At 41.3% G+C, this 26,147-nt stretch overlaps 1 protein-coding gene across 1 annotated transcript in view; it reads left to right on the top strand.

The window, feature by feature from the left end:
• MUC5AC (mucin 5AC, oligomeric mucus/gel-forming) overlaps window positions 1-25,100 on the top strand; it is a 61,285-nt gene extending 36,185 nt beyond the window's left edge. The window contains exons 31-49 of the mRNA XM_079985083.1: window positions 304-6,966; window positions 7,188-7,408; window positions 9,307-9,478; window positions 9,628-9,878; window positions 10,821-11,004; window positions 11,454-11,649; window positions 12,512-12,690; window positions 13,269-13,338; window positions 13,540-13,643; window positions 14,433-14,464; window positions 14,915-15,092; window positions 16,065-16,169; window positions 17,341-17,381; window positions 18,632-18,754; window positions 18,874-18,969; window positions 20,420-20,539; window positions 21,749-21,800; window positions 22,744-22,855; window positions 23,746-25,100. Of these exons, the coding sequence (XP_079841209.1) occupies window positions 304-6,966; window positions 7,188-7,408; window positions 9,307-9,478; window positions 9,628-9,878; window positions 10,821-11,004; window positions 11,454-11,649; window positions 12,512-12,690; window positions 13,269-13,338; window positions 13,540-13,643; window positions 14,433-14,464; window positions 14,915-15,092; window positions 16,065-16,169; window positions 17,341-17,381; window positions 18,632-18,754; window positions 18,874-18,969; window positions 20,420-20,539; window positions 21,749-21,800; window positions 22,744-22,855; window positions 23,746-24,040 (9,194 nt within the window). The 3' untranslated portion in view covers window positions 24,041-25,100. The remainder of the gene's footprint in view (window positions 1-303; window positions 6,967-7,187; window positions 7,409-9,306; window positions 9,479-9,627; window positions 9,879-10,820; window positions 11,005-11,453; window positions 11,650-12,511; window positions 12,691-13,268; window positions 13,339-13,539; window positions 13,644-14,432; window positions 14,465-14,914; window positions 15,093-16,064; window positions 16,170-17,340; window positions 17,382-18,631; window positions 18,755-18,873; window positions 18,970-20,419; window positions 20,540-21,748; window positions 21,801-22,743; window positions 22,856-23,745) is intronic.
• Window positions 25,101-26,147: the final 1,047 nt, after the last annotated feature.

Raw genomic sequence — 26,147 nt, 5'->3', positions numbered from 1 at the left:
GAGGTTAGATAACACGGTTTCGAGCCAATGTTATCCCACCCTTTTCCAGGGCATTTCCCAGTCTCATTTGCAAGTAACTCAGTTTTAGAAGGGAGTGAGTTTGTTGCTCAAGAGCACCAAATCAATTGCACCAAATGAATTTGCTGGTATGTGACTGAATCCCGCCTGGAAATGGTGGCAGTCTAGAAGAGCCTCAAGGAAACTTCCTTCTTACACACAGCTTCTACTGTACATGCTTAACATTTAAAAGTTTAAATAAGCATGAAAATACTAATGTGCCATTTTATCTTTTTACCCTCACAGTGCCTGTAACAACATCCGTTTGTGTTCAGGAAGTATGCCAGTGGTCACAGTGGTATGATGTGAGCCAGCCTGGCTCTGGAGATGATGATGGAGATTTTGATACTTTTGAAAAACTACGAGCAGAAGGATATAAAGTCTGCAGAGCTCCAAGGGCCGTTGCCTGCAGAGCTGAGAAATTTCCCAATACTCCATTAAGTGAACTGGGCCAGAAAGTAGAATGCAGTAAAACAGTGGGGCTAATCTGTTACAACAAGGATCAGCATCCAATGAGCTGCCACAATTATCAAATCAAAATCCAGTGTTGTAGCTTTGAACCATGTGGCATTACTGCATCGACACCTGGGACTACGCACACAACAACACCAACTACTCTTCCTGTAACAACTCCTACTCCTGTAACAACACCAAAGCTACCACCTACCACAACTGTAGTAACCGAAACAACTAGCATCTCAACTACAACCCCAGCAACCACAACAGAAATACCACGGTCAACACCTTGTAAACTCACATGTAAATGGACTGAATGGTACGATGTGCACTTTCCCACTTTGGACAACAAAGGGGATTTTGAAACATACGACATCATTAAGGCTGCAGGAAAAGATATATGCCAAAAACCTGAACGTATAGAATGCAGGGCAGAGAAATATCCAGAGAAATCTATTGATGAAATTGGACAAACTGTTCAGTGCAATGTGACATTTGGCTTTGTCTGCAAAAATGAGGAACAGTCAGGAATCTTGCAGATGTGTTATAACTATCAGATCAAAGTATACTGCTGTTATACTGACTGCTTAACCACCACTCCAGAAACTACAACAGCAAGCACAAGTACTGTTTCAGTAACTACCACAGTTACTAGTACAACTCCAGAAACAACATCTACATCAATAGTGACAACTAAGCCAAAAACAACAACAGTCACAACCACACCTTCTACTACTAAATCTACAACCACAACTACTACAGCCACAACATCCACTACAATTCCAGAAACTACAACTGAAACAACACCTTCTACAACTAAAATTATAACCACACCCACAACAAAAAAAACAACACATCCAACTGTGTCAACAACTACATCAACAACCTCACAAATTACAACAAAAGGTACAACCATAGTGTCAACTACTTCTGAAGCAACAACACTAACCACAACACCTCCAACTACAACACAGTCACCAACAACAGTGACAACTGTTCCAGAGACAACAAAAAGTTTAGAAACGACAACAATTTCAACAACAGTCCCTTCGACACCTGAACAATGCACTAAGGAAGTTTGTGAATGGTCACAGTGGTATGATATAAGTTACCCAGGATCCGCACCAGATGATGGAGATTTTGATACATTTAAGAATATACGAGCCAAAGGATACAAAGTCTGTAAGGCACCAAAAAATGTTGAATGCAGAGCAGAAAGATATCCTGATACACCACTAAATGAATTAGAGCAAAAAGTTACTTGTAGTAAAACAGAAGGACTCATATGTTACAACAAAGAACAACTTCCACCAATTTGCTATAATTATGAGATAAGAATTGAATGCTGTGAAAAAATAATTGTACCATGTCCAACAACCAGACCACTAACAACTACAAAGCCTTTAACTACAACCTCACAAACAACAACCACCAGCAAAACAACCACAATAGCATCAACACCAATAACTACTACCAAAGAAAAGACTATTATTACACGAACTCAGACAACTACACAGCCATCAAAAGCACCGCTACTAAATGGAACAACATCAATCACAACTAAACCTCTACAAACAACAAAAGTCACAACAAGGACAACACCATTAATTAGTACAAAACCTGAAACACCGAAAACTAAGCCGACAACTGAAGTTACAACAACGAAGCCAGCAACAACTACGAAATTGCAAACCACCACAACACAGACAACGGAAACAACCACCAGTGTCATCACAACAACAAAAGCAACCACCACACCTGTGGTAGTAAGCACGACTTTGCCTAGAATGACACCAGAAAGGACTACAATGGTGACAACAACCAGTGCCACCACCACTCCCAAACCAACAACTACAGCTCCAGAAACGACCACCACCACACCAGTAACAACTACAGAACCCAAAACCACTACAAAACAGCCAACAACGACACCAACCACCACACCTCGGCCAGTAAGCACAACCACCTTGCCCACGACCACTGTACCAGTCACCACAACAACTACCGAGACGACTACCACCTCTCCAGAAACAACAACTTGTGGACCTATATGTCAGTGGACCAACTGGTTTGATGTTGACTATCCCACTTCTGGACCTAATGGGGGTGACATTGAGACATATAACAACATCCGAGATGCAGGTGGCAAGATCTGTGCCAAGCCATCAAACATCCAGTGCAGGGCTGAAAATCACCCTGACCTCAGCCTTGACCAACTCGATCAGATAGTAGAGTGTAATGTTGACTCTGGACTAGTTTGCAGGAATAATGAACAAATTGGGGAATTCAAGCAGTGCTTGAATTATGAGATACGGGTGTTGTGCTGTGAAGTAAACCCACGTTGCCCACCTACAACCATCCCAACCACCACCACTCCCAAACCAACCACTACTGCTCCAGAAACAACCACCACCACACCAGTAACAACTACTGCACCCAAAACCACCACAACACAACCAACAACGACAACCACCACCACTCCCAAACCAACCACTACAGCTCCAGAAACAACCACCACCACACCAGTAACAACTACAGCACCCAAAACCATCACAACGCAACCAACAACAACAACCACCACCACTCCTAAACAAACCACTACTGCTCCAGAAACAACAACCACAACACTAGTAACAACTACAGCACCAAAAACCACCACAACACAACCAACAACGACAACCACCACCACCACACCTCGACCAGTAAGCACAACCACCTTGCCCACAACCACTGTGCCAGTCACTACCACAACAACTGAGACGACTACCACCTCTCCAGAAACAACAACCTGTGGACCTATATGTCACTGGACTGACTGGTTTGATGTTGACTATCCCACATCTGGACCTAACGGGGGTGACATTGAGACATATAACAAGATCCGTGCTGCAGGAGGGAAGATCTGTGCCAAGCCATCAAACATCCAGTGCAGGGCTGAAAATCACCCTGGCCTCAGCCTTGACCAGGTTGGTCAGAAAGTTGAGTGTAATGTTGATTCTGGACTGGTTTGCAAGAATGATGAGCAAATTGGGAAAATCAGGCAGTGCTTGAATTATGAGATACGGGTGTTGTGCTGTGAAGTAAACCCACGTTGCCCACCTACAACCATCCCAACCACCACCACTCCCAAACCAACCACTACTGCTCCAGAAACAACCACCACCACACCAGTAACAACTACTGCACCCAAAACCACCACAACACAACCAACAACGACAACCACCACCACTCCCAAACCCACCGCTACAGCTCCAGAAACAACCACCACGACACCAGTAACAACTACAGCACCCAAAACCACCACAACACAGCCAATGACGACAACCACCACCACCACCACTCCGAAACCAACCACTACAGCTCCAGAAACAACCACCACCACACCAGTAACAACTACAGCACCCAAAACAACCACAACGCAACCAACAACAACAACCACCACCACCACTACACCTCGGCCAGTAAGCACAACCACCTTGCCCACGACCACTGTACCAATCACCACCACAACTACCGAGACGACTACCACCTCTCCAGAAACAACAACCTGTGGACCTATATGTCAGTGGACCGACTGGTTTGATGTTGACTATCCCACTTCCGGACCAAACGGGGGTGACATTGAGACATATAACAACATCCGAGATGCAGGTGGCAAGATCTGTGCCAAGCCATCAAACATCCAGTGCAGGGCTGAAAATCACCCTGGCCTCAGCCTTGACCAGGTTGGTCAGAAAGTTGAGTGTAATGTTGATTCTGGACTGGTTTGCAAGAATGATGAGCAAATTGGGAAAATCAGGCAGTGCTTGAATTATGAGATACGGGTGTTGTGCTGTGAAGTAAACCCACGTTGCCCACCTACAACCATCCCAACCACCACCACTCCCAAACCAACCACTACTGCTCCAGAAACAACCACCACCACACCAGTAACAACTACTGCACCCAAAACCACCACAACACAACCAACAACGACAACCACCACCACTCCCAAACCCACCACTACAGCTCCAGAAACAACCACCACGACACCAGTAACAACTACAGCACCCAAAACCACCACAACACAGCCAACGACGACAACCACCACCACCACCACTCCGAAACCAACCACTACATCTCCAGAAACAACCACCACCACACCAGTAACAACTACAGCACCCAAAACAACCACAACGCAACCAAAAACAACCACCACCACCACCACTACACCTCGGCCAGTAAGCACAACCACCTTGCCCACGACCACTGTACCAATCACCACCACAACTACCGAGACGACTACCACCTCTCCAGAAACAACAACCTGTGGACCTATATGTCAGTGGACCGACTGGTTTGATGTTGACTATCCGACTTCTGGACCAAACGGGGGTGACATTGAGACATATAACAAGATCCGTGCTGCAGGAGGGAAGATCTGTGCCAAGCCATCAAACATCCAGTGCAGGGCTGAAAATCACCCTGGCCTCAGCCTTGACCAGGTTGGTCAGAAAGTTGAGTGTAATGTTGATTCTGGACTGGTTTGCAAGAATGATGAGCAAATTGGGAAAATCAGGCAGTGCTTGAATTATGAGATACGGGTGTTGTGCTGTGAAGAAAACCCACGTTGCCCAACTACAACCAGCCCAACCACCACCACTCCCAAACCAACCACGACAGCTCCAGAAACAACCACCACCACACCAGTAACAACTACAGCACCAAAAACCACCACAACACAACCAACAACGACCACCACCACCACCACCACCACACCTCGGCCAGTAAGTACAACCACCTTGCCCACAACCACTGTGCCAATCACCACCACAACTACTGAGACGACTACCACCTCTCCAGAAACAACAACTTGTGGACCTATATGTCACTGGACCGACTGGTTTGATGTTGACTATCCCACTTCCGGACCAAACGGGGGTGACATTGAGACATATAACAAGATCCGTGATGCAGGAGAGAAGATCTGTGCCAAACCATCAAACATCCAGTGCAGGGCTGAAAATGACCCTGACCTCCGCCTTGACCAGGTTGGTCAAGTTGTCAAGTGTAATGTTGATTCTGGGCTGGTGTGCAAGAATGATGAGCAAATTGGGAAATTTAAGCAGTGCTTGAATTATGAGATACGGGTGTTGTGCTGTGAAGAAAACCCACGTTGCCCACCTACAACCATCCCAACCACCACCACTCCCAAACCAACCACGACAGCTCCAGAAACAACCACCACCACACCAGTAACAACTACAGCACCAAAAACCACCACAACACAACCAACAACGACAACCACCACCACCACCACCACCACACCTCGGCCAGTAAGTACAACCACCTTGCCCACAACCACTGTGCCAGTCACCACCACAACTACCGAGACGACTACCACCTCTCCAGAAACAACAACTTGTGGACCTATATGTCACTGGACCGACTGGTTTGATGTTGACTATCCCACTTCCGGACCAAACGGGGGTGACATTGAGACATATAACAAGATCCGTGATGCAGGAGAGAAGATCTGTGCCAAACCATCAAACATCCAGTGCAGGGCTGAAAATGACCCTGACCTCCGCCTTGACCAGGTTGGTCAAGTTGTCGAGTGTAATGTTGATTCTGGACTGGTGTGCAAGAATGATGAGCAAATTGGGAAATTTAAGCAGTGCTTGAATTATGAGATACGGGTGTTGTGCTGTGAAGAAAACCCACGTTGCCCACCTACAACCATCCCAACCACCACCACTCCCAAACCAACCACGACAGCTCCAGAAACAACAACCACCACACCAGTAACAACTACAGCACCAAAAACCACCACAACACAACCAACAACGACAACCACCACCACTCCCAAACCCACCACTACAGCTCCAGAAACAACAACCACAACACCATTAACAACTACAGTACCCAAAACCACCACAACACAACCAACAACGACAACCACCACACCTCGGCCAGTCAGCACAACCACCTTGCCCACAACCACTGTGCCAGTCACCACCACCACTACCGAGACAACTTCCACCTCTCCAGAAACAACAACTTGTGGACCTATATGTCACTGGACCAACTGGTTTGATGTTGACTATCCCACATCTGGACCTAACGGGGGTGACATTGAGACGTATAACAAAATCCGGGCTGTAGGAGGGAAAATCTGTGCCAAGCCATCAAACATCCAGTGCAGGGCTGAAAATCACCCTGACCTCCGCCTTGACCAGCTTGGTCAGAAAGTTGAGTGTAATGTTGATTCTGGACTGGTTTGCAAGAATGATGAGCAAATTGGGAAATTCAGGCAGTGCTTGAATTATGAGATACGGGTGTTGTGCTGTGAAGTAAACCCACGTTGCCCACCTACAACCAGCCCAACCACCACCACTCCCAAACCAACCACGACAGTACCAGTAACACCAACTGCCTGTTTCTGCAAGATTAATGAAACCATTTACAGACGTGGTAAGTAACCAATGTAGATTTCTATGGACTTTGCACATCATTTTTACTTAAAATTAGAAAAATAATATTGCTTATGGATTCATTTGCATATTTTTTCCACATTTTTGCTAAACCCTCCTTTCTTTAATACAGCCCATTGTTCATTATTCTTTCATTATTTTGTGCTACTACTTTGTATGTTAGAAATATTTACAGTCTAACTCTTTGATTCCCTTTTGTAGGTGAAACGATTTACAATAAAACAGACAGTGATGGTTGCCTTTTCACCGCTGTTTGTAGTAAAACATGTTCTGTTGAGAGATCCAAAGGTCCATGCAAACTAACAACACCAAAACCCATTCCGACAGTTGTTGTCACAACCCCCACCCCCACTACTACCATTGCCACTACAACTACCACCACTGAGCAACCTGGATGCCCAGATGCTAAACCACCCTTACAGGTACCAATCTCTTTTCATCTTGATTTGAAATAATGTTTTCCATTTGGAAGTTGATGCACAGAAAGCTACAGGTTGGGTACCTGGAAATACTCAATAGGGCAACAGGGATTAGCCTTACTTCTTTGCAGTGCTTATCTCTTGGCTGGTTCGTGGTTAGGTTTGCATTCACCTGAATGCTGTGTAGGGGTGTAACTCCAGTTATCCATGAAGTCTTACCAGCTCCAAACCTGAGTGCTCCAGTCCTGGGGGTGGGGACATTTTCAAACTTTGTATCAAGTGAGCCCTCTTATTTGTGCAGTACAGGTGTGGGAATAGTGGTGGATTTTCTCTCTTTATTGTGTAGGAAGAAATTGCCTCTAGATCAGTTCTGCATGATTCCCCCACATGTCATAATTTTGGGGGCTTTTAATATAATATTTGCTAAGGTGTTCCCACCCCGCATGATGAGGGTTTAGCATGTGCATTCAAAAAGTCCAAGGCAGAGGTGCTCTTGGGAAATCCAGTAAATGGGTTGCCTAGGTTGCCCAGTGACTATCCAGGTATTTTAATATCTGTCATGTGACAAGCGGTTGTCGGGCTGAGGAGATACATAGGCTGAGGCTTCATAACCAGGTGCCTGGAAGTGCTTGGACCTCACAAGAATACTTTAGCAGGGGAATGCCCAGACTCTGTGGCCTTGAGTGGCTCTGCAAATCTTAATGTCACTTAGACGATAATCCAGTCCACACATAGCTGGAAATGTGTTTCGGTGGGACTTACTTCCAAAGAGGCATTTACAGGACTACGTTGTTGTTATTATTATTAACAGGGTATTCTTGGAAATTTGCTGAATATTCACCAAACTATATTTGTTATTTAACTGTGCCGCGGTAGCTGATATGCAATAGTATTTAATATTTAACAGTATTTGCTGGGGGCCAATGGGGCAGAAAAGGTATGTGCAGTAGCCTGTGTTAAAATCACTTGATACAGCCTTGGAGGAGATGTTAAATGAAACAAAAACAAACTAAGACAGGTGGAATAAACCAAGGAACCAGAAATTATTTATGACTTTGTACATAGAACGTAAGTAATTCAACAAAAAATATAGCAGGATTAAGGAGTTTTGCATAGTACACCCAGACTACACATGCCAAAATTCATAGATATGACTAATATAGGTCCATTAATTTCAATGGGACTACTCTAAAGTTTAATTGGATACAACCCAATGTGTTTTATTAATAATATTCAATAACTGTCATTCCAGTGGTGTAAAGGGCAGTATTCAGCACACTCATTCTGCCAGTGCAATGACTTTTGGCTGCACAACAGTACTTTCCCTCCCTCTTCTCTTGCCATACCCCTACCTGCCGACCTGGAGGGATTTGGGGAAGGTGACCATGGGATGAGGGGGGGGGAGTGTGTGCAAGTAGAAATCCTTTCACTCATGGAACACGTGCATTGGATACCACCACAAATATTTGATAATGATAGTTCAATAATAGGCAATAGTGTTTAGTACCAGACAATATTTGACAGCTGGCAGCATCAGAATGACCAAGTGCTGGAGACCTTTAGCCCTCCAGATTCTATTGGGCTACAACTGCAACCATCCCTGACCATTGACCATGCTAGCTGATGGGAGATGGAGTCCAGCAACATCTTGAGAGCCACAGGTTCCCCATCCTTGATGTAGATGCAAAGCTTCTATGGTTAACCTCTGATTGGTTGGTGCTGAAGAAAACTAGATACCAGGAGATTTCTGAAGTAGGATGCATTCACTTGTACATGTATAAATAGTATAAATAAGCAGGAACCAAAGAAGAAGTGCCTATCAGTTATATATAAAACTGTACATAAAGCTTAGCTGGGCCTAACTTTATGTGTCAGTGGCAACAATGTCTTTCTCTTCACAGACTGGCGACAAATGGGTATCGAACTGCACCGTATCAACTTGTGAGGGAAACAATAAAATTTCTGTAAAGCAAGTACAGTGTCCACCAGTGAGGAATATTGTTTGTGAAAATGGGTACCCACCAATCAAAGTCTTCAATGAAGATGGCTGCTGTTATCACTATGAATGCGAATGTGAGTGAAAATAAATCTCTAAAGAAGCACTCATGACTCCGTTTTCATGGTGCAAACATTACCTCAAACATACTCTTGTTTGAGTCATTGTTTATGCTTTTCCTTAACTTAAGTCCTAATGGTTAACATCTCCCCCTCTAATTTATCAGGTGTTTGTAGCGGCTGGGGTGATCCTCACTATATCACATTTGATGGAACGTACTACACTTTCCTGGACAACTGCACATATGTGTTGGTGCAGCAGATTACACCTAAATACGACAACTTCAGGATTCTAATTGATAATTACTTCTGTGATGCTGAAGATGGACTTTCATGCCCTCAGTCTATCATTGTTTACTACAAAACTTCAGTGGTAGTGCTAACCCGCAAACTCTTTGATGGTGTGGAAGCTAACAAGGTAAAAAAAAAAATATGTACACTACTTGAATTGCTTCTTTTGATGTATTATTTTATAGAAAATGCAACAGGACTGAAGGAGCTAGGCATATTTACTTTAGTGAGTAAAGGGAAACCCAAGACAAAGCCCACACTCAAGAGAAAATGATTAGCTATGTTTTAGAATTTTCAGTAGGTGTACTGTATAGCAGCCTTCACTCATCTGGTCCTGCCTGAGGTTGATGGGGGTTATAGTCCCTGGGTTACATGAGGACTGAGTCTTCAGATGATGAACATGCATGGGTAAGCCTGTCCTATATTTCTACCCCCATCTGAGAAATCAGAAATTTACTGCAAGATCAGAAATGTAGATTTCTGAAGTTAAAACATTGCTGTCTCATTCTTATTAGAAAATGTTATTGATCTTCAACAGAGTGAAATCTCTCCTAGATTACTTATGGCCAACTGTAAAAAGGCTATGTGCAAGTCAACTCACTTACATTAGATTAGTTTAGGGACACAAGGAGTCAGATAAAATGTGAACAACACGTTTTGTGAACAAAAATCTGAACTGTGTGTCAGCAGTGAAAAGCAGCATTGTACATATTAAATAGCACAGCAAGACTGGGATTCAAAGTGATTTTCAGTCTCACAATTCCTAACACAATCACACTCCTCTTTTCCTTCTTAGATATTCAGGGGACCCTGTGCAGTGGTATTCCTTGAGACACAGTAGGCTATCACAAGAAGGGGAAATTGTCAAACATCTTATGTGGATGCAGAAGTGCTGTTTGTGTAGATTCAATTCATATACTTTAAGTTTATTTTTGTAGAGCAAGTGGAATATAAATTCCATAATAAATAATTTAACAACATATCTACAAAAGTAGATAAATTACTTTTTAAAAAAGCATAGCAAAGCAAAGATAATTCCTCATTGTTGCAACATTAATCTCATTTACAGATCTACTTCGATGGTAAGATTGTCAACCCAGGCTTCCAGAAAGATGGCATTTTTGTCTCCATGGTTGGTGTCAACATGGTAGTTGAGATTCCTGAGCTTGGGGCTGTCATCACCTTCAGCGGTTTGATCTTCTCAATAAAACTTCCATATAGCAAATTTGGCAACAACACCGAAGGACAGTGTGGTAAGGGAAAATAATGCTTTACTCCCATGAAAATCCATGTTGTTCTGTCAACCATTGGTTCACTCTTTGGAACCAATTACCAATTTAAAGTTAAGTCAGAACCATGTTTTTCATTTTAGTTTCACTTTTGTTGTTTTCAAAAAGCACCTTGGTTTCTCTGTTTGACTGCCCCTCCTCCTCAAAATCTCATTTATTTCCCCCCAAATCCTGGATGCCAGGTATCCTGGATACTGCTGAAAATTTTGAGAAGGAGAAAACTCAGAATGGAATAGCACAACATTTGCTTCAAAAGAAAGGAGAATGTTTCTTCAATCAATAGCATGATTTAAATGTTATGTATTTCAGTGATTCTAGCATCACACTGAATGCAAAACACTGCGTAGTTTGTTGCAAATATATAAAGCTCTCTACCTTCAGTTCTGTTCTGATTCTGTTTTGTTTTCCCCCAGGTACCTGTACAAATGACAGAAAAGATGAATGTCGCTTACCAACTGGCGAGATAACTAGTTGTCCCTACATGGCTCCCCATTGGAAAGTCGATGATGAGAAGAAGAACTACTGCAAAAACAAAACAGTACTTCCTGTCACACCAACACCAGCAGTACCTTGCAAACCTTCCCCTGTTTGCGATATAATTCTGAGCGAGTACGTTGGAAAATTGTTCTAATGTATGCTTTCCTGCTTAGATAATATAATAAAAGTATCCTATGGAAGGAGAAGGGGAAATAATGTTAAAGTCTGATGCACAACTTTCTCGGGGTCAGCTCTACTGAATAGAGTGGGATGTAGTTCTGAGCCAACATGCATAGGATTTCTCTGTACAAGAGCACAGCTATATAAAAGGCCCTTTAGCTCAAGTTCTAGACAGCCCTACCTCTTACTATAAAGGTCTGCGGGGCGGAAGGTGTCTTAACACATCTAGCTTCACATTTCTTCAAGCCTGCATATCAAACCCACAAATTCACTGAAAAAATCAATTTACAGTTATAATAGGGTTGCCATATTTCAAAATGTGAAAATTTGGATACAAATGTTGTTGACCGAATCCCAGCTATATCCGGGAAATTCCGGGTGTATGGCAACCCTAAGTTATAATATTCTTGTTGCTGTTATTGGAAATTTGGCTTGTGAAACTTTGTTTGAAAGTTAGTTTGCGACAACCCTTTTTTTTAAAGGCTCCTGGGAGACCTTTGATGCAATCAACTCATTTGCTGTGCATTTAAAGCAGACTTGTTTTGCACCATACCACATCTTTCTTCCAGAAAGCTACAATTCTGTTGTGAATATAATTGAAATTAGTGAAAGCTGAATTTCATGTGCGTGAAATTCTATACCATGATGAACATTCAGTCCTGAGAAACCTTTTTTAAAAATCCTGTTTTCCAGCTCTTCAAATCCCAGAAGTGAAAATAGTCATATTCAAAAATGTATGTTCATGTCAAGTGTTTATGATATCTTTTACGGAGTCTTCCCTGATTATCATGTCTTTGTGATTTTTTTTTTACAGAGTCTTCTCTGATTGCCATCAAATCATACCTCCAAAGCCCTTCCACCAAGGTTGCTCCTTTGATTCTTGCCACATAGTCAATACCACCATGCAGTGTTCAGGCTTAGAGATATATGCTTCACTCTGTGCCTCTAAAGGTGTTTGCATTGACTGGAGAGCGAAGACTAATGGTTCATGCCGTAAGTACTGGAGTGTTAATCAATGCCACAGTTTCTCCACAAATTATACAGCCATGGGAGCCTTGTTCATTAAATACTTTGCATGTGTCAGTTTTATTTTTGTAAATAGATCCATCTTAGGGAATTGTAGTTTAATGACTAAAATACAGAAAGATGAGAGGACATTCTCAGCCTTTGAGAACCTCTTCAGCTATACATTTACTGAGGCTTTAAGAGGGCAGATGTCCAAATGAGATCTAGAGTCTGGGCCCTTCTGGTTCATTTAAGTATAGTGTTCTGTCTTTAGGATCACAGGAATGTGCCATCATGTTCACAGGAAGCATATCTAATAAAAACAATTATATGAATAGAAGCAGAATATATGGCAACTAAACATGTTGAAATGTGGCTAGAATTTTAGGGTGTTGGTTTCTGTTTGCTTCTTTTTAACAAAGAGACCCTCCCATGCCATTAACTACCAGTAAAAGGAGAGAAAGAGTGTGGGGAAAGTCATACTGTAGTTGCAGTAGCTGTAAATGTAAAGTGTATCAAAGTATGTCTTTATGTTCACCTTGGTTTATTTTTCTCACCATGTTTAGCATACAGCTGTCCTGAAGGCAAAGTATATGACCCATGTGGCCCTATCAACCCTCCCACATGTGATAATAGGTAAGGAAAGAACGGAATCTCTGTTTAGGTCTGTTTCACTCCAGTTGTTGGAGCCAGTGTTATGTAGTCAATAGCATGCTGGATTTGAACTCAGTTCAGAGTCATCACGCTCTTAACCGTGCTGATGATTCAAGGCATAGACTGAATTTTCACAATGCAAAAGGGTGCTGTATGACCGTAACCCATGCTTTCTTTCTGCAGCAGGGCTAGTCAGCATAATGGCACTGGCATAGTTGAAGGTTGCTTCTGTGCTCCTGGAACCAAGCTCTTCAACTCCTACAATGATATCTGTGTACAACAGTGTGGTGAGTATTTTTGTTTCAAGGACAGGAGAGAGTACCACACTACAGCAACACTATATGGAGGGTTCCTCAGCTGCAATTCAGGTCAGCCTAATCTAGGTAGCCTCAGCAGGGAGACAGAAGCACCCTTAGAAACCCAAGAGAAAGTGATTTCCAGAAACAACAGGAGTAACTCAAGAAGCAGTAATAATCACTCAAGAGAATGCTATGTGATCAGTGGTCACCTTGCACGAGTTTCAGAAGGAAATGGAGTCTTGATACAATGAGGAATTTCCATGTATCCTTCAAAGATGACATCCCTGGCTTTCATGCCCACAACTTCTAGAGGGATAGTCATGTTAGTCTGTTGCAACAAAAATAGCCGAAGAATCTTGCAGCAGCTTAAATAATTATAAATGACAGGCAGGATTCAACGAATGAGCCATGCTAGCAGAAGCCTGCACAAGATCTTCCACCAATGCAGCAAGGCATTCCCTGTTTCTCCTCCCTCCATGCAACCCTGCATCTGGCTCTGAAGGAGTCAAGAAATGCTTATGCTGACTTAACTAGCACTATGTTGAATTCCTCCCACAGAGTTGTTTAGTCTTTAAGGCACCACAAGAACTTTTGTTGTTCTTTCTGGTACAGTTCAGTCTCGGCAGCACCTCACAGTCCCAGCAGCTTTCCATTGCACTTTGACCCAGATAACAATGCCAGATGGCGCTGTGGCCTGTTTGCTCAGGTAGCTAAATTTGCTCCAGGACTCTTGAGGAACAGCAGTGCAAAAAATCTCTGTTATTACATTTCTTTCAGGTTGTACTGGACCAGACGGGATGCCCAAAGAGGTAACTAAAAATATGTACTTCATGAAATGTGGATGGGTCACCTCAGAAGGTGTTGGGAGCAGAGGCCAATTCAGGGCAGCACAACTGGTTCCCCTGGGCTGGGTGCCAAGCCTAGGGGGCGCTACAACTATGATGTAGTGAATTGAGTAGAACAGAAGGTGAGGGGTCTCACCCAGTACAGAGTGCCTCTTTTAAGATGCATCTATGGTCCTGTCATCCCCCCCCCCGATTGTACAGTAATTATTATGGCTTTAATCAGCCGATTAATTGGAGGCACCCTTTTTGTAAAAAAATAATTGAGTAAGTAATTAAACTGATTATTCAGCTAAGTATTTACAGCCTTGATATATGTTGATGGCACTCTTTCTGACATGATCTCTGACAAGGCAAATTTAGGGATGATGTATCTTATTTTCTTTTAAATACAATTTTTAAAATTTTTTTTTGCAGCCTGGAGCAAGCTGGATCAGCAACTGCCAGGAGTGTACTTGTGAAAAATATACTCTTAAAGTGCAGTGTACACCAAAGATATGTGCAACACCTGTCCCAGAACACTGTGAATTTGAAGGCTTTGTGCCTGTCAGTGTCACAACACCTGAAGATAAATGCTGTCCTCAGATGAAATGTGGTAAGTACAATCTCTTGCCTGTTTGAAACAAAATATATCATGCTTCAATCCGGTGCTGCATGAGCGGAAGACAGCTCACACGACCGATCTTCCCTTTCCCTTCCTTTCTACCTCCTGCATCCTCCTAAAAAGCCTTTTTCCGGGGCTGATGGTGGGGGGACTGCTAAATACTATGGGAAATGTTATCTGAGTGAGAGGGTGGAAATGCCCAGAATCAGTTGGAGAAATCTTGTACCAATGTTAGTTTTCTCTGCCCATTTTTGGGTGAGTCTTTCCTCCTACTGAAACTGCAAATGACATAATCTTCTTTATACATACATACATACATACATACATACATACATACCCTGTCCTTTCCCCCTGGTGAGTTTCAAGGTGACTACCCCACATATCCCATGCTGTCTAGTAGAAGAGGCTATCACTTCTCAGCCTGTTGGCTTAAGAGGCTTGTGTGGGTACAGGGGATTGAAGAGGGAGGAGGCAAAAGGGAAAGGTCCATTATGCTTAATTTCCTTCTGCTTCTGCAATATCGGTTGCAATCCATTGTGAATAGCTCAAAGCAACCACTTCCAAATGAGTACCTTTTCCACTTAGGTAAATTCCCATTAGTTACACCACAGGAGGTCTTACAATTGGACTGAAGCCCTGTGCCACAAATCATGTGGCATAGTGGTTAATCTATCCATACTACATGAGTGCTGGTGGGCAGAGTTGGGCAACCTGTGGCCCTCCAGCTGTTATTAGACTGCATCTCCATTGGCCACAGGGGCTAGGAGTTGGAGCCTGAAAACATCCTGTAGAGATTCACACCTCTTCTTCAGACATTCTTGTTCTTGTTATAATGTTCTTGTTATAATGGAAGCAGATGTTTCTCTGGACATAACTGGAGTGTTGAAAAATGCCCTGTATGTTCTTGTTCTAATGAAAATATACTGACTTTCTTTTATGGCTTTTTTTTTTTGTCTTATATAGTATGCAACACTAGTTACTGTCCTGAATCCGTTGAGACCTGTCCAGTAGGATATGAATTAAAACAACAAAAGCTGCCAGGAGATTGCTGCATTAAAGCCACTTGTGGTAAGAACTGAAACATGACATTTCTCAGGAGTATTTGAAACTTCTCTCCCCTCCCCCTTCCCTCTCTCTTCCTCTCTCTCTTCAACTCCCCACCCTCCCATGCTATGAGCTGGCATTCCAGTGGCCATTTTGCCTCTTCAACTGTTTTTATTTCCTGTTGCAAGAATCCTGAAATTGTTCTGAAGAAGCAAATGCTTAATTTGTTATATATCTCATATCTGCTGAGAAGCTGGTCAATTAAGCTGCTGCTGGCAAGTCCCAGTTTCGTTGGGGCTTCTTTTGCAATAGGGGTATTTTGTAAGATTATCTTTTGGGAGAGGATATTTTGTAACATATACACACATTTCTTCAAACCTGCATAAGGCAGGGTTTGCAGAACCTCAAGCTGAATCCTTACTGCTTGTGTACTTGATCCTGGCATGGTTACTAGGAGTAGACATTAGGGTGGACCCATCCACTTCCTGTCCACATCACTTTCACATGTGTGTACCCATAAACCCATACCATCCCATTTCCATGCTGACCTGCATTTGCAGATGAAATCACCATGAATGTTCAAATTTAAATACCTGCTTACATTTACTAAACAAATTTTCCCCCAAACCATATATTATTTAGGATATATATTTCTCTCAAAATATGTACCGTATTTAAATGTATCTTTTGAAATATTCAAATTACTGAGAACTGCATTGTGGCTTTCAGTGAAGTTTGAAATCTGGTGGATAGTTAAATTCTGATCTGTGCATTAGTATGAGTGGTGCACATCAGGTTAGTTTGTATTGGACTTCCTAAAAGACTGAATTCCTCAAACAACTCTACAGGAAGAACCCATTGCACACTCATCAAGAAACCATTTGAATCACAGCTATATTGGTACTTCCTTGTTTGCCTTCAAAGGTTCTGGACACACTATATATCCTGGTAACATTAGTTTACCTCTCACAGAGCTACAATTCCCAGAATCCTTGGCAAATTACCATTTCCAGAATTATTTGAGCCTGTGGCTGAGAATGTGTTTTAAAATGCATACTCTGAGAATGTGTTTTAAAATGCATACTCTGAGAATGCATTTAAAATGCATACTCTGTAGCATACACAGCAATATTCCATTCTTATCACTGAAAATAAAATTTTAAGATTCATTCCATTGCACCTTTCTGTTTTACAGTGAAAATACCCGGCTGTATTGACAAAGACATATTCTACAAAGTAAGTACATTTTATAATAATGAATGCTAGAAGCAATAATTTGTTTGTTTGTTTGGTAAACATATAAATCACTTGCTCACAAAAACAGTCCACGTCTGAATAAAGCAAAACTAGATTACACAAACCAATAAAAAAAGAAATATACATAAAGCATTATTTTAAAAATAAAATAAAATTATTTATTAAGAAAATGATCTACACAAAAATGGTTGATGTCATAGGCACTGTGGGGCCCCTCGGTGTCTTTTTGTTGAGGGGGCCGGGTCCCCATATTGGTGGAGTTGGGCATGAAACAATGTCGGCATGTTGTGTGATGTTGTGCTTGCAATGTCAGGACATTGCATCTTTGCCCTCAACGTGCTTCAGAAGATGGTGCCTCTGATTGATGTGGATTAATAGTGAGTGTGTTTAGCCCTCCATGAAAAGCTTTTAGAAGTTATGATGTTACTGGAAAAACCCTGCATATCTTCCTTTGATTCAAACTATGAATTATAAGCTTTCACAACAGAAATACTTTAGCATCCAAGAGAATTCTCAGTGTATCCTGCATTAAGGTGCAGAATTTCCCCCCCTTTAAATAAGTTGCCTATCAGTTCAGATCAAAAGGAAGGGACTAGAAACCCTACATTTCTTTTTCATCCCAGATTAACAATTCCAAATCCATTCCACAACCCATAGATAAATATACCCCTTTCATGGAAACATTTATGCATCCCGGTAGAAAGAAAAAACCACCTTGGTTCATAAGTTGAAAAGAGGCCTGCCAGTTGCTGTGGTTCTTTCAAAGAATCCTGAGCTAGATGAAGCAAGACAATCCACACATTTTCAAGCATTCTTAGAATTAAATGAGCTTGTATACTCAAGATTAAATGAAGAAGCTGCATCCAATTGGTGATCCTTCACTGACAGAAAGCTCTATGATCCAGTGGGTGCTTCTGTCAGCAGAACAGAAAGAAAAGCAAATTACAGTTTTTACCCCTCCTAGTGTGTCACTTGCCCCCCTCCCAAGCCCCAAATATGCTTCAAAGGGTTGGGGAACCCCACAGAACAACATGGCAGGTGGTGCAGGAAGCTATAGCAGGAGAGAATCACTGAATCACTTCCGTGCTCATGACACTTATGGAAGCCTATGCTGGGTCAATGGGCTTTCTGTTGGTGGAGGAAGACCAGTTGCATACATTTGTGATATTTCTGATTTATGAAAACAGTTTAGAATTATTTAGGACCATTTCTCCTCTGCCCTTCTTTAGCCTGGAGCAGTTGTTCCAAGAGGCCTCTGTGAAACGTGCAGATGTTCTGTTGAGCAAGATCCAGAAAGCCAAATAAACACGGTGGAATGTGTGTCACAAGCATGTGACAAAAACTGCCCAGTGGTAAGTTAGTGTTACAAACTGTTTTTGTAAATAGCTGGCTTTTCAGGAATTTATCTGCAAACCTAGCTATTTCACCTCCTTGATCTTATGAATCTCTTTCCATATTTTCTCATATACAGGCCCAAGAATACAAGGAAATCCCTGGACAATGCTGTGGTAAATGCTCAGCGGTAGCATGTGTTATAAAAGAGGGATCCAGTGTTCAGGTTATCAAGGTAGCTAATGTTTTATGAATACCCATACATGCAATCTCATGTTCTGTCATACTTGTGTTTCTCATGCTTGGAGTGGAAGCTTACTAGAGGCCATGAATGATATTAACTGAAGCAATAATTAATAGATCTGCATTTAAATTCCCATAGTTATCTTTTCCTACCATTGCCTTTTTCTGCTCCATTGGATGTTTTGAGTGCAAAACTTTAGTATAAATCTTTTTGGCTTGTGAAACTTTGTGCTATATAAAAATAGTAAAAAGGGAGAAAAAAGAAGCTGCCCTATCAGATGGTTGGCCCATATAGCCAATGTTGCGTTAACTCCCCACATTCTGTGAAGGAGATACCAATCCCTTATTTTAATTTGAAGTGTAGTTTTTATTGTAGCTTTATTAATGAATATAGCCTAGTGTTGCCTAGTCTGATTAGAAAGGACTCTCCTAAGTCTTAGACTTGCAACCTGAAATCCCTGAGAGGTGCCAGCAATTGAACCTGGAGACTTCTACTGCCTTCTACCGAGTCTGACCGAGTCTAGCTCAGAACTGTCTAAACTCACTAGCTCTCCAGAATTTCTTTTCCTTTTTCAGTACCACTCAGCCTATGTTCTCTCCCAACCTTCTTAAGGGGAAAACCCCCCAAATTTTCAAGCAGGGCTCTCCCTCAGCCCTACTTGGAGATGCATGGGATTGAGTCTGTGGCTGAAGCTCTGCCACTGACCTACCACCCTGTCCATAAAGTGTGGGAAGCATGTGGTCATCCACCAATTGAACCCATCCCACTCCAGAGAGAATGCTTGAAAGTAAGATGCCACATGTGACCAAGCTATGCCTTCAGATATTTGATCACACAATCTGTTTCTCTTGATAGAACGCAGTCATGAGTATCTGGGGGCAGAATTCCGACTCCACGTGCCTGAGCTAAAGGGTTTATATATGGTCAAATCCTTGTGTCAGGGAGGCCAATGAAGTCACATTTAGCAAAGTGATGCCAAACTGTTTCACAGTGCAGTTTGTCATGAAGATAGGCATGGAGAGAGAATGTGTGTATTTGTGCATTTGAGACAACCAGAGACCATGAAGCAATGAAATAAGGCACTCAATTGTATCAACAAATCCACATGGGGTTTCTTCCTTCCTTCATCTGTGTAATATGCACAACTGTGTAATATGAAAACAGATGGCAAAAGCAGAGGACATGGTCTGTTAGAGTTTGATAAAGGTAGCTCAGTAGAGCTGAGTGGAGGCAAGCAAACCTAGCTGTGAATATGAAAGCTATATTCTTTCCCACATAGTTTTCATAATGACCTTTCCTTATTATAGTAAATTTATCATAAATTTTCTTTGCTTTTTTACCCTATCTGTATTATCTTAGTGATACAATCAAAGCCCTTTGAAGGACATAAAAATCCCGTGTCAGCTTCTAATAACATAACTATAACTCTGACTTTTTTCAGCCTGGGGAGATTTGGCATCATCCAGGAAACAACTGCACAACTTATGAATGTGAATTGGTTGAGGACCAGTATATTCCTGTCCCTACCAAAAGACCCTGCGCTCCACTTAACTGCCCACCTGTAAGTTTACCAATATGATCAAAAGTCTTTGTGTCTGTTAGATTATCTACTCAGTGAGATCAGGGTTTATCTAAGAAAGCTGGATGAGGGTATGTTTTTTTAAAAAAATGCATAAATCATATGGGTTTGTTTCGGTAGTTTGGAATTATTATGATAGGCAAGGGTCCTAAACCAAGCCTAAATTAACAGAGTCAGACTTGGGCCCGTATCAAGTTCCTGTTCATATATCTCTTCAGTTCCCTACTTTATTTAATGCAATCTGAGAAGTGTCATTCACTAGATACTGTAAATGCTAAATGAAATGCTTGTGTAGTTATATAATTGTTGTTTAGGGCTGTATAAATAGTCTAATTTTGGTCCATGTCAGTTTCAAATGTATTCCTTAATAAGTGTTTCATCCTGATTCTGTATCAAGTGGATTATTATTGCGGGGAGGGAATTTTTTAAAAAGTGGATTATTATTGTTGTTGTTATCATTATCATCATTATTAAACACATGCAAATATACATTTTCCCCACAAAATATTGTATACATTTCCCCTTAAAATACATACTTTTGTATGCATTTCATAAAAAAATATTAATTTTCAATGATACCATAATACAACAATAAATCAAAACTAAAGGAACCTAGACAGACTAAGGATAGTAAATAAGATGAAGCAAAATACCAAGCAGGAGAGAGTAGGAGCACTACTACACAGAATTGTATAATAGTTGGCAATGCTGTGTACAGTAAGAAATTTAAGGTATAACTTCTAATAAACAGGTATGAATTATTCATTGAGAGATTAGTTTACCCCAAATGTGCACATAAACATTTTTGTACATATTCTAACCTGAAATATACATTTTACATGGTTTTTAAGTGCAGAAATGCATCACAATTCAGAAAACTGCAAAAAAAAAAAGAATGCTATCTGTGTTCTAATCTTTGTATTAGTGCTTAAAAATGCAGCCCAGTAAAAATCTTCAAGCATCCCAATTACAGTGCTTAAAATTAATAGAAGGTATTAACTGTATTGTGGGAGACAATGTGCTTTGGAGTCTATGGGCCCAAATATTGTTTACCTGTCTTTGTGCACACTTTTCCAGGAAGTCCTGGCAATGGTGAAGGTCTCTCATGGCCACAAAGAAACTGCATTTGTTCAGAGAATAATAATCGTTTAGGTTATCTGTAAATTCATCTAACCCATTTTGGTTTTTCAGGAGAATGTGAGACTGAGTGAAGATGGCTGCTGCAAGGTGTGCGGACCTCCACGTAAGTTATGACAAAATTGTTAAAATAAGCCTGCACACCAAAAAAAAAAACAAAAAACCCACAATGTACGAGAGCAGGGGGTGGGCAATCTGTGGCACTACCTGTGCACGTCCTTATTTCATGTGGTCCATAACTTAATTTCACATGGGTAGCAAGGAGGAGAAAAATAGGGGAAAGGGTTTAAGGGAGAGAGAGAGAGAATGAAAAGTGTGTTAGAAAGAGAGGGAAAGCTGTGCCCCTCCCTTACCTTTGTCTCAAGCCCTACCCACTTTTGACTCTGGCCCACTACCACCAATATGTAGTTCCAACAGATTATGCTTGAGGGGAAAAGGCCCTCTACAAAAAGTTCCACACCCCTGCAGTAGACTGTGTTTTTGCCTATATTTGCTACGGTCAGGCAGGAAGTGAGCCAATAAATTATCTGTGCAGAGAGAAAGTGCTAAGATTTTCCTCTGCACCTTTGCAGCATAGGTGTGAACATCGAGACTAGTACTGTGGAGCGAGAAGTCTTTGTGGTCAAATGTATAGCACAGGCTTCTTTGTCAAAACATGCTAGTGGCATTAGGCTAGATCAGTACAGGAGTTTATCATGTTCTTTCCTCCCATCCTGACTTTCCAGTGCATCAAGAAGTGGGTTCTTATTATGATGGACCTACCCAGTGCTATTTTTCTAGAAAAAGAGGTGCCAGAACTCAGCCTGAATGCCTCCCTTGTTCTCTTATAATGGCAATGGTGCCCACCTGAGAGGTGCAAGAACTGAGTTCCAGTGAGTTCCAGCTGGAAAAAAAGCCCTGGACCTACAATTCATTTTTCCTTGCCAGTTTCGACAGTTTGCACATGTGCACTCACACACCACCTTACCCTACTCAGTCTTCTGTTAGGCAGTATTTGTGAGCACACAGTTATGATGGTTTTTGTTTTTGGTTGTTCTCCCCTCTCACAGCGGGAGATTGTATTCCAAAGAACATCACAAGTCTCATCAGACATAATGGATGTGAAGCTACTGAACCTGTCGAATTACGGTACTGCGAAGGCCACTGTGGCAGTTCTTCAATGTAAGTAGAAAAGTGGGCATTGCTGCCTCCCCCGGGGAACTCTAAAACTCTAAAACCCAATGAATAGTCCAGGGGTCATTCAGTTGAAGTCCAGGTTAGCAAGACATGGAAAATTGTGCTGGGAAGCAGAACACTTCATTTTTGAGCTCAATTATGTACTCATTTGACAGGTGACATCAGGCAATTCACTTTCTTGTCAAAACAACAACAACAACAACAAAAACTACTGTAAATACTATCTGGATAGACCTAGAGAACTATATAGAATCTTTGGAATCACTATATCCTACTGCAGTGTCTATCATTGCAGGGGATTTTAACGCACATATGGGAGTAAACGATGTAAATTTGTACACCCATTACAATCAGATTCTGGAACCAGATATTTTCTTAGCCAGAGGTACCTCCCGTCTGTCTAAAGATCATAGATGTAATTATTCAGAGCTTTGTTTAGCCCATGTTGTAAGGCAGAGGGAATTGTTAATATTAAATGGTATGATAGAGGGAGATTGGCCCAGGAAATATACCCACTTTTCAAAGCATGGAGGCAGTGTGATAGATTATATTGTGATCTTACCATTTGTATATAAGTTTGTTGTGGAGTTTGAGGTGGGCCATAATATTGAGAGTGGTTGTTTACTCAAAAAATGGTACTTTTAGGCCCAGTATTTAAAAATTCTTCCCCAAAAACTCAATTTATCTCTAATGCAAACTTAGGTGTGACAGCAGGCAATAGAATTAAGTGGACACCAGTACTCAATCTATTCTAAATGAACCATGTCAGACTGATTGTTTCCAATACAAACAAAAGCAGAATGATGGCACTGTGGGTTGGTGTGAGTGGTGGACTTGATTCTGCAACAGCTAAAGCCTTCTTTGTTTTCTCTTAGATACTCTTCTGAGGCTAACACATTGGATCACACATGTGCATGCTGTAAGGAAAGCAAAACCAGCAAGAGGCAAGTGACACTGATGTGCCCTGATCGCTCCACCATTGAATATTCATACATCCATGTTGACTCATGTGAGTGTGTGAGCAATCAATGTGATGTGAAGCCCAGCCCAACACCAGGAGAGCAAGAACAGCAGCAGCAGCAGGAAGAACAGCAGCAACAGCAGCAGGAAGAGCAGCAGCAGCAGCAGCAGCAGCAGCAGCAAGAAGAACAGCAGCTTGGCCAGAAATAAAAACAGGAGCCAGGACTGACCTAGACATTTTTTAAATGACCAACACCAATAATTAACAGAAGATAAATTAAAATGAATCTTGCTGTTTTGAAATAAAAAGTATCCAAGGCAGCAACTTGAACATACAGATGAATTTCTCTTCTTTTAAATCTACTCTTGGCAGAAAAGTATTTTCTTTTCTTTGGGGTGCCAAACAATTAGAAATTCTAGGTGACACTTTTCTTGGGGCAAGGCCTTTGTGAGACTACACTGTGCAGTTACAAAACTTGGAGAGGAAAGTATTTGGCATGATAAAAGGTTAGGGTGGGAGACAAAAAAAGGATTTTAGCTTGAACTCTTGTGAAGTTATGATGCCAATATTAACAAAGCATTGGTACAGACACTGGCATTTCTAATACAGCCAGAAGAATTTCCTCCACCAAGTAGCACAAGCCAGCCATAACTTTGGAGCAGAAAGAGCTACTCATAGTGTCCAGTTCCATTACAGTTCCATTGGTCAACATGGTCTGTTCTCTATCACCTTTGCAAAAGTTAGATCTCACTTTCATAACTTGGTCAGCCTTTTTTGTGTTTTTTCCCCAAGTTCCTTTTTCTACAAACTTCAACCTCTCAAAGGCTGTGGGGCTATAATACTCAGATATTATTTGTAGATCTATTTTTGTACAAAAAAACTCCCCATGAAGTATGGCTGCTGCTGAAGAAGACTGTTTACATGATATCATCAGCATATTAATTGTATGAAGATCTGGATTTTTTAAAATATAAATGTTTACAAAATGAACATAAGATATATAGATATATTTGCCGAATTGTCATATGAAGAACTTTTTAAACCAAAGTAGTAAATATCAATAATATAAATTCTGTTCTAGGACAATGAATTATTTTTTAATGTTGTACCATTACTATTTATTTGTTTCTGGAAAATAGACTATTTTCTTCTGTATTAGCACCATCTGTCAAATGATGCCTGGTTGAGGGATATCTTTACCTTTTGCTGTTTTTATTTGTTTCTTAAAGAGAACAGTTTCAATGATTAATAAAATTTTAGCATTTTGCACTTGTTGTGTCATTCAGTTTATTTTTTTACTACTCTGATCTGCCTTTGTGATGTACACCAATTCAATGTGTCATTCAGTTTGACCAGCAGCCACTGTTTTCCCTCAGAAGTATAATGACCACAATCCTGGCATAGCAGTACACGTGATCACAATTTTGCCATAGCTGTTATGCCAGACCCCCATAGCTCAGATGTCAACTGGACCAGTTCGCATGTTGGTCACGGCTCACCCAAATATAGCAATTTAAAAGCCACTGCATTAAAAAAAAGACCACACCAAAACAACTAAAGATCTTTGTGAACTGATGAAGCTTGCATATTATACTGAAAGTTAAGAAGTTTATTTGGAGTACATACTGTCTGCTGCTGAGTTCTTGCTGATTTCCAAACATTCTGTTTATTGAGCATCCATCCTGATTTGCTTGCACAAAGTTCTTATGGAGTTTATGCAGCATTAGGATTCATTCTCATTTGTTTCTGTGGAGGTTATGAAGCATCCCAGCAAGCCATTATTATCGCACAGTTTCCAAAGCATTTTCCTTTCACTTTCCTTACTGCAAAAAGACCAACATTTTTGGGAAGCAGAATTGATGTGAAATAGTGCCAAATCCGTGACAGCCTTGATGCGTCCTTAGTCACAAGCAAGGTGTCTCAGGTTTAGGCAACACAGACCAGATGTCAATCCAGATACAGTTGTAGGAAGAAATGCATTAAATGTTTTAAGTGTACTCTCAGAGTTGGTTGCATTATTGACAACTATATGAAACACATAAAGAAGACAGCAAGAAAGGATTTAGTTATACTAGATCTAGGTTTCAAATGGAAGTGATTGAAGGGAAAGTGAGACTACTGAAGGCCGCATACAGCATACTATTAGAATGGGAGACGAAAGAGGAAGAGGTAAAATCAGTTATGATTAAATGGGCACAAGATATAGGTCACAACATTATGATGGAAGATTGGGTTAAATTATGGAAAACTGACTTAAAGTTTACAGATTGTTCCCTATTGAAGGAGAATTACGCGGAGATGATGTACAGGTGGTAC

The sequence above is a fragment of the Podarcis cretensis genome (assembly GCF_951804945.1).
Source record: "Podarcis cretensis genome assembly, chromosome: 1".
In the NCBI taxonomy this organism is placed as follows: Eukaryota; Metazoa; Chordata; class Lepidosauria; order Squamata; family Lacertidae; genus Podarcis; species Podarcis cretensis.
The sequence above is the reverse complement of the archived record's forward strand: the minus strand, read 5'-3'. Positions and strand labels throughout refer to the sequence as shown.